At 46.4% G+C, this 9,352-nt stretch overlaps 1 protein-coding gene across 1 annotated transcript in view; it reads left to right on the top strand.

The window, feature by feature from the left end:
- Positions 1-8,714, top strand: part of FAM120A (family with sequence similarity 120 member A) — a 49,613-nt gene extending 40,899 nt beyond the window's left edge. Inside the window, exons 14-17 of the mRNA XM_069967067.1 lie at positions 1,066-1,249; positions 1,712-1,850; positions 5,600-5,699; positions 6,685-8,714. Coding sequence (XP_069823168.1) covers positions 1,066-1,249; positions 1,712-1,850; positions 5,600-5,699; positions 6,685-6,996 — 735 coding nt within the window. The 3' untranslated portion in view covers positions 6,997-8,714. The remainder of the gene's footprint in view (positions 1-1,065; positions 1,250-1,711; positions 1,851-5,599; positions 5,700-6,684) is intronic.
- The last annotated feature ends 638 nt before the right edge of the window (positions 8,715-9,352 follow it).

Consider the following 9,352-nt stretch of genomic DNA (forward strand, 5'->3'; position numbering starts at 1 on the left):
TCTGTAAATCAGCACCGATTATGGGAATCATGTTTCATCATCTGGAGGACATGGGTCGGTTTAAAAGGGCCTTTAGTCAAGATGTGACTCCCAACTATTGTTCATGCTAGAGTCTCCCCCAGTGATTTTATTAGACTTCTATTACTCACTAAGGATTCTGCAAATCTGCAAAATAAAAGTAAGTTACCAAAATCCACACACACACAGAAAATCTGCAGAAAGCAACTAGCACACTGGAACTCCTGCAGCGTGTTCATTACATTGCAGATTTTCAGTATGGAGTTGTACCCCTTCCCCCGACACACACACACACACACACACACACATATATAATAGCAATACAGGTTTCCGATACACAATGGCAATAACAGGTAACAACCATTAGATAAAGATCCAGAAACTGCGCAGTGTATCCTTCAAGGGAAAAGTTGTCAAACAGACTGGCAACAAAAACGCTTTGGTAAAGGGAGAACATATTTATTATGGCAATCTTCTGGGCACAGAATAGGAGAAAACAGATACAGAAACAATAATGTTGATTGTGAATCACATCATTAGTAATCCCCAGCAGGCTAACCGCAGGGGTACAGAGAAGCAATTTAAAGTGCTCTGCTGTATCTCCAGAAGGGCTGTACTCTAGGGTAATCCAAACCAATGGATTTCACCATCGGTTTGGATTTGGTGTAGGGCTAAGATCCACATGTGCACATGTGTTAGACTGAGTTCACATCAAATTTGGGCTTTGTGTGGTTTTGAATTGAATGTACTTTATTAGTGACTTTTTTTTTGGTCCATTTTCTAATAATATATTTAATCTACTGTGTTATTCAGACCCTCCGTATAGTACTGTATATGTTCAGGAAATAGACCAGACATAGTCACTGTTGGATTACAGTCAGTCTGATGAGAGTAAATGGTATACATTGTTATAATATGCTGCCAGTATCTTGACCAGTGCTGGAGGCAAACAGCCCAAAAATGGCGTGAACCCAGCCTTCTATGCGGAGTCTCTGGCAGCTGTGCTAGTATGGCCATCATCCCAAGTAATCTTTTATTCTCCTGCAGGCAGAACAAGCTGCCAAGGTGGATAAGATGAGACAAAGCATCCTGGAAGGTCTACACTTTACCAGGCAAAACCACCCACTGCCCTTCCCACCACCACCTGCCATGCCTTTCTACCCTGCTGCTATGTATCCACGACCTTTTGGACCAATGCCTCCACCTCCAGGCAGAGGAAGAGGATTCTCTGGTAAGTGTATGAGGAAATCACATGTTGACTTTGGCTTCCAACCTTGGTGGGTAAAGCCCCTTAAAGCCTTGAGTAATAGAGGAATCCTTGAGGGGAAGAGCTTTTACCTGACAAGGTACCACTGTTATGAGGATCACCTAAGCCCTCCATCCTCTCACTATTCTTCCTGCAGGAAACCTTAATATACCATAGTATGCCTAGTGCAGAGCCTTGAGAAGCAGTGCGATACTTCTATATTTGATGTCTGCTGAATTGTGCTTCTTCAGTCCTAGCACTTGGTGTAACACACTGTGTAAGTTAGAAAAACTAATTTAATGTGAACTTGGCCTATGGGAGACTGTGCAACCACTAACTAACTGGTTGATACTTTAGTTGATATCTTGGAGTCTATGCTGAACCGCATCACAAGCAGAATTTTATGTTTTTTGTTTTTACACTTCTATTTTATTTTTTTCTATGCAGCAGTCCAACCCATTCCTTCTCAGGGAGGGAAGCTTGAAATAGCTGGGACAGTGGTTGGCCAGTGGGCAGGAACAAGACGTGGCCGTGGCAGAGGACCATTTCCATTGCAGGTGGTGTCTGTTGGTGGACCAAATAGAGGGTATGTATTGTCCGGCTCAGTACTGAGGGTATGTATAGTCCTGCTCAGTACTGAGGGTATGTATAGTCCTGCTCAGTACTGACGGTATGTATAGTCCTGCTCAGTACTGAGGGTATGTATAGTCGGGCTCAGTACTGATGGTATGTATAGTCCTGCTCAGTACTGAGGGTATGTATAGTCCTGCTCAGTACTGAGGGTATGTATGGTGGGGCTCAGTACTGAGGGTATGTATAGTCCTGCTCAGTACTGAGGGTATGTATAGTCCTGCTCAGTACTGAGGGTATGTATAGTCCTGCTCAGTACTGAGGGTATGTATAGTGGGGCTCAGTACTGAGGGTATGTATAGTGGGGCTCAGTACTGAGGGTATGTATAGTGGGGCTCACTACTGAGGGTATGTATAGTCGGGCTCACTACTGAGGGTATGTATAGTCGGGCTCACTACTGAGGGTATGTATAGTCGGGCTCACTACTGAGGGTATGTATAGTCGGGCTCACTACTGAGGGTATGTATAGTCGGGCTCACTACTAACATGGTGGTTATTACCACTTTACTGTCATCTTCTGGGTTGGCGCCTTTCCTTCATGCTGTCAGGGCATACTGGGTGTTATAGTTTTACATCCATTTATGTAGATGATTGTAACTAGACACAGTTATGATTTATACCCAGGCCTGTATTTAGAGTTCATGCTGCCCTAGGCACTTTGCACGCAGAGGCGCCCCCCCCCCCCCCCCCCCGCCACGCCGTTACTGTACATGCATGGTATATACCCTGGCACTTGGGTGCCGCTCTGCTTGATGCCCACTGTTCTCATCAAACAGACGTGAGGAAGGAAGGAGGCCAGGGGACTGGTTCTGTCCAGTGTTGGACTGGGGTACCTGGAGCCACCAATATACAACCAGTGAGACACGACATGCTGACCCCGCTCCTTTCCTGAATTCATCTGTATCTGTGACAAATCTCAGAACACCCTCCATTTATACAGCTCTCAGGGTATGCTGGGAGTTGTAGTCTCTGAGAGGACAACCCTGTAATAAATCACTGTGTGCAGAGGCTCCTGGTGGCTGCAATCTGTGGGTGACAACCATCAGCCCTGAAGGTCCAGTAATACATCTGTCTACAGCGGCAGTTATCATAGGATTGTACTACTGTACTACAACTCCCAGCATATCCTGAGGGCTGCAGACTGTCAGTACATGCTGGGAGTTGTAGTGCCTGCAGCTGTTGTAGTTGGTTCCTATACACTGAATACTTTGTGGCATATAAGAATAAAGAGATCTGTGGGGGCTCAGTGCAGGGAAGTGACCCCAGAACATCACTAATAGGGGATAGAACAAAAACATCTCCCCCTATATCTTATTAGTGATGTTCTGGGGTCACTTCCCTACACTGAGCCTCCACAGATCTATGTATTCTTATATGCCACAAAGCATCCAGTGTATGATGCACCTAAGACCCAACTACAGCAGCTGCAGGCACTACAACTCCCAGCATATCCTGAGGGCTGCAGACTGTTCTGGGAGTTGTAGTGCATGCAGCTGTTGTAGTTGGGTCCTGGAGGCGTTGTGGGAGATCAGAATACATAGATCTGTGAGGGCTCAGTGCAGGGACATGACCCCAGAACAGCACTAATAGGGATAGGGGGAGATGTTTTTGTTCTATCCCCTATTAGTGATGTTCTGCGGTCACTTCCCTGCACTGAACCCCCACTGATCTATATATTCTTATATGCCACAAAGCATTCAGTGTATAGGACCCAACTACAACCGCTGCAGGCACTACAACTCCCAGCATGTACTGACAGTCTGCAGCCCTCAGGATATGCTGGGAGTTGTAGTGCCTGCAGCTGTTGTAGTTGGGTCCTAGTTAAAAAGTTTGCACTAGTATACTGTAGTGACCCTGGGGCTGTGTCAGTACACTACCGCAAACAATAAACTGACCCTTATAGACCCCAATGGTGCACAGGCTCTGCACACTATAGAAGTGATTACAGTGCAGTTACTAATGACCGTCGCTAACTTTTTGCTTTCTTCTCCATCTGGCGCAGCATCATGAAGACTTCTCCGACCACAACTTGTCTGCAGGGGCAGCTGGGGGTGACTGGGGAAGGGAGGCAGCTGGGGGGGGGCTGGGAAAGGGAGGCAGCTGGGGGTGACTGGGAAAGGGAGGCAGCTGGGGCGACAGGGGGACTGGGGAAGGGGGGCAGCTGGGGGTGACAGGGGAAGGGAGGCAGCTAGGGGTGACTGAGGAAGGGAGGCCACTGGGGGTGACTGGGGAAGGGAGGCAGCTGGGGGGGGACTGAGGGTTAGGTGGAGAGGCTAAGGGGTTAGGTGGAGAGGCTAAGGGGTTAGGTGGAGAGGCTAAGGGGTTAGGTGGAGAGGCTGGGGGGGCAGGGGAGAGGCTGAGGGTTAGGGAGAGAGGCTGGGGGGCAGTGGGAGAGGCTGAGGTTTGGGGGGAGAGGCTGGTGGTTAGGTGGAGAGGGGGGGGGGAGCGGGGGAGAGGCTGGGGGGCAGGGGAGAGGCTGAGGGGCAGGTGAGAGGCTGAGGGGCAGGTGAGAGGCTGGGGGGCAGGTGAGAGGCTGGGGGGCAGGTGACAGGCTGGGGGGCAGGTGAGAGGCTGGGGGGGCAGGGGAGAGGCTGGGGGGGCAGGGGAGAGGCTGGGGGGCAGGTGAGAGGCTGGGGGGGCAGGTGAGAGGCTGGGGGGCAGGTGAGAGGCTGGGGGGGCAGGTGAGAGGCTGGGGGGGCAGGGGAGAGGCTGGGGGGGCAGGTGAGAGGCTGGGGGGGCAGGTGAGAGGCTGGGGGGCAGGTGAGAGGCTGGGGGGGCAGGTGAGAGGCTGGGGGGCAGGTGAGAGGCTGGGGGGGCAGGTGAGAGGCTGGGGGGGCAGGTGAGAGGCTGGGGGGGCAGGGGAGAGGCTGGGGGGGCAGGGGAGAGGCTGGGGGGCAGGTGAGAGGCTGGGGGGGCAGGGGAGAGGCTGTGGGGCTGGGGGGAGACGGGGCGGCCGGGAGCAGGCTGGTGGGCAGGCTGGTTCCCTCCCCCCATGCAGCGCCGAGGTCCGGAGTGCGAGGCAGGGGGTGAGCTTCCGGCACACACAGTCTGACAGAGGCCGGAAGCTCACAGCTGCAGCCCCGCGTTCCTGGATCTTCTCTCCTGCTAGGCGATGACGTCACATCACGTGAGCGCCGCCGAGCAGGAGAGAAGATCCGGGACCGCGGGGCTGCAGCTGTGAGCTTCCGGCCTTTGTCAGACTGTGTGTGCCGGAAGCTCACCCCCTGCCTCGCACTCCGGACCTCGGCGCTGCATGGGGGGAGGGAACCAGCCTGCCCACCAGCCTGCTCCCGGCCGCTCCATCACACCTCCACCCCCCCACCCCCCCCCCCCCCCCCCCCCCACCCCGGCGGACTAGGCACCCGTGGGTCGGTGCCTACGGACGTTTTTTTTTTTTTTTTTTTTTTTTATAATAAAAAAAGTGTTCCCTGCGGGTGCCGCCCCCCCCAGGGCGCCGCCCTAGGCACCGGACCACGGGTGCCTAGTGACAAATACGGCCCTGTTTATACCCAGCGTATGCTGCCAATTCAGAAAATCTGATGGGAAAATTCATAATACGGTATGGGAGTTTAAAATCTAATGTTATGGGTCATGTTAAATTTAAGAAGTTTCACAGCCTTACTAACTGAGAAAGAAAGTTGATTTCATTTAGAACAAAACCAATGATTTCTTATAGAAATGTGATGGATTGTATTTGCATACAGGCGCCCCAGAGGAGTTATATCGACTCCAGTTATACGAACATTTGGAAGAGGGGGCAAATACTATGGAAGAGGAGGATACAAGAATCAAGGGCCATCTCAGGTACATAGTTAAGTTAACAAAGTCTGGGCTTGACATTGGGCAAACATTATGCTTTAATAGTTGTCGTGTTATTGTTATTTTCTGCAGGATAGCGTAAATGTGCACTTTCACTTTAAAAAAAAATAAATAAAATTCAGTTTTGCTGCGGTAGACTTTCCCCCTTGTAAGTCTGTAGAGAGTGAAGTGCTTAGCAGAGCTCTTTATCTAGTTCTCACAGTTGGTACAGATCTGAACACCCCAACCAATAAAAAACTTTTCAGATGTCTCTAGGATGTGTCAAAGATTTTTTTTCTTAAAGGGACAGGACAGTTTAAATTTACCAATAAATAATATAATTTTAAGGAGTCATGGTGTTATATGTATACACCTTTGTATACAATTCTGATTTACAGCCTGGTATTGCAGCTAAGCTGAATAGAGGGTCACAACCCATAGAGAAAGTAGCTATGTATAGTACTCTTACATGTAACGTACAATAAAAAGAAGCTACTATTCTTGTAGTGTTGGGGTGCAGTTTGGTATTACTTTTGCTCAGATTTCTTGGTTAACCAACAGCTATTAATTTTGTTCCACCATATTCCTGGTTAAACAGTAAGACGATCCAGTTAGTGCTTTACCCTCTACTTTCTTCTGCTGAAGTTAAACCACTGATCTTACTTTGATGGTCTGTCCTAAGAATAGACTATTTGCTGAAAGTCCTGAATGAGAAGTATGACTTATAGAGTTGAGCGAACTTCGAGCGTGGTCAAGTTTGTCCGAACTCGCTACAGCGTTTGATTAGCGGGGGCTGCTGAAGTTTGATAAAGCCTTATGGCTGCCTGGAAAGTATGGAAATGGCCTATGGCTGTATCCATGTTTTCCAGACAGCCTTAGGGCTATATCCAACTTCAGCAGCCCCCGCTAATCAAATGCCACATGCTTAGGTTCGGACAACCTGCTGGAAGTTCATTCAACTCTATTGACTTACCTTTATTTCTGTCTATAGATGAAGCCGGCATACGCCACTTCTGCAGCCGAAGTGGCCAAAGAGCTTAAGACACAATCCGAAGACTCCAAATCATCCGCCGTGTCTTCAGATGGATCTCTGACCGAGAACGGAGTGGGGAATGAGGAAACACAAGCTTCCCAGCTAAATGGGGGCTCAGGAGATGTCCGGCCTTCTAATCATTCTGAAAGTGCCTTAAGCAGTGACTCTAAACAGTGCAATACAAATCCTCACTTAAATGCACTAGCTCCAGACAGCGGACGCCACGAAGACGAGACTCTTGAGGCGGCTGTCTTAAAAAAAGAAGAGTAAACTTATTTTTCTAGAGGGTGAAGGATGTTAGACAGTTCAGGGTTAGGAATATCTGGAAAGATGGAGAGCCTACAGTTACGTACATTTTTTCCTTTCCGTAAGCGAAAAATAAGGATTTGGAAATTCGGATCCCTCTTCTGATGTCAGGCTAAAAAAAAATAAAAATAAAAAAAGAGAAAAGATTTTTATTTTACTTTTTAACCAGTTTGTAGTCAAATTGCTACGGGGATAAATCACAGCTGAGAATAAGAAGAGCATTTGACTCCCATACTTAAAGAAACATACACAGAGATAAAACTGGTTACAACAACAACAAGAAAGACAAAAATAAAACCGCTTGTTCTGTTTCTTGCGATACCAGAACACAAATTTTTGGCAGGTTTTTTTTTTCAGTATATATATATATAGCTTAAATATAATTTGTAGTCTCTGGCACCATATGTATGCCATTATATTTGATTTTACATTACTGTGTCACAAGTTTAAAAAAAATAGAAAATCAGAAACTTTGGTTTCCAGATTATGATACTGAAATATGGCACAAGCATTTTTTTCTTTTCATTCTTTATTATTTCATCGCTGTTGACGTGGGTTTTTTTTTTTTTGCTTTCTTTTCTACTAAAGACGTGCAACTTATTGGAACACAAAAAAAGTTTAGTGTAACCTTTGCAGATTTTTGCTGATATTTTAAATACTCATTACTCATACTATTCAAGCAAGTTAGAAATCATAGGGGAAAAAAAACTGACCTCTTTTCTTTCTTTTTTTTCCGAACCGAGAAAAACGGGCGTTCTCAAAGTTTCCGTGATACTGTTATACCATGCATCCGTGATCAATGAAGTTGTGTGGTTTTTGAATCAGACGTAGACCATTAGTGCTACTATTGACCTGCATGGTTCATCATTTTAAGGTGTGTAGTTAATATTATGCATGTTCTTGTCCTATTTCTACCATTCTTACAAGTTCTGTGCCCATCTGCAAAACAAGAAAAAAAAAACTAATAATCAGTAATAGTTCTATGAAAGATGTTACTTATGTTTAGTCATTGACTGATCTCTCTCTAACCTTTAAAAAAAAAAAATTTTGTGATTATTGACCTCTGTTGCATTTATCCTAAAAACAAAAAAAAAATAATTATCTAGCCGTTTAAATATCAACGTTTCCCTGGTGTATCCATTGCTGTATTGCATTATTGTTCTTTGTTGCTGTTTTCACATTAGAAACTATGAATTCTGTGATAAAAAAAATCATAAAGTGCTTTGATCTTTAATCCTCCCCACCCCCCCACTTCTTTAGCAGGACAGGTTTGCTGGTTCCTGGCATCTTCTCTTACAGGAATGTAGCTTTTTCCTCCCGCAAAGTACACCTGTATCATTTTGATGTTTCTGTTAGTGTTTCCAAAAACTTTTAAATGTACTTTTTGAAAAAAGAAATCCAAAATCATTTCTTTCTCTTCGTTTTCATATAATTCTCCTGATGCTCTTCATCACTCATTAGTGATCAGAAATGAGGTGTAACTCCCCCATTCCTTGCCCGCAAGAGCTGAGTAGGTATTTTTAATGTAAGTTGAAAGGAGTTTTGCCCCAACTCATGGACTGTGCAAGAATGAACTACTGTTGGCTTTGACTGGAAGTCGGTGGATTGTGGTGCGTTATGTTTGAAGGCTATTGAATGCAACTTACAATGCTTAATAAAAATCTTTATTCTTTTAGTATAAATCTGGACTTCTTGCCTTTTTATTGCTTTGTTGTTTTTTTGTCTTGTCCACCTTTCATAGACCTTCATTTGTTAGAAAATACTCTTTAGGATTCAATCACAGGGGATATTATTGCAATCTGTGATGCATTCTGGCAGCAAGTGCTAAAGGAAATCTGTCAGTTCCGTACCAGATATAGAGCTGCAGACTGGCGGATACCATTATCTTTGGTGATACCTTTTTATACAGTTATAAAATACCATTTTCCCTTAGCTAAAGTGCCAAAGAGGCAGTGCTGAGCCACAGCATGCATGCATCCCTTCCCGCCTTTACTAATTGACACGGCTCGGTGCTAGAAACCTAGGGTCTCGTGCTTACACCTTAAGGCTATGTTCACACTACGTATTGGAACGGCCGGGTCACGGAACAGCCGGTCTCTGCCAAGATCTACCACCACGTATAGTAGTACTTCTGCGCTGACCCAAGTTGTACGGGGTTCTTGTTTTGGTCCTGTAACAGTCTGGTTACAATATCTGCATGCTCTTCCCACCGAAGGTGATGCCCCGGAACAGCTGCGGAGTACAACCATTTATGCCATCAATAGAGTTGTGCCTAATCTTGCACAACTCCTCCAGGTGAGTGGCCCCTTGTAGTCCTCTA

This window comes from Dendropsophus ebraccatus, chromosome 4, assembly GCF_027789765.1.
Source record: "Dendropsophus ebraccatus isolate aDenEbr1 chromosome 4, aDenEbr1.pat, whole genome shotgun sequence".
In the NCBI taxonomy this organism is placed as follows: domain Eukaryota; kingdom Metazoa; phylum Chordata; class Amphibia; order Anura; family Hylidae; genus Dendropsophus; species Dendropsophus ebraccatus.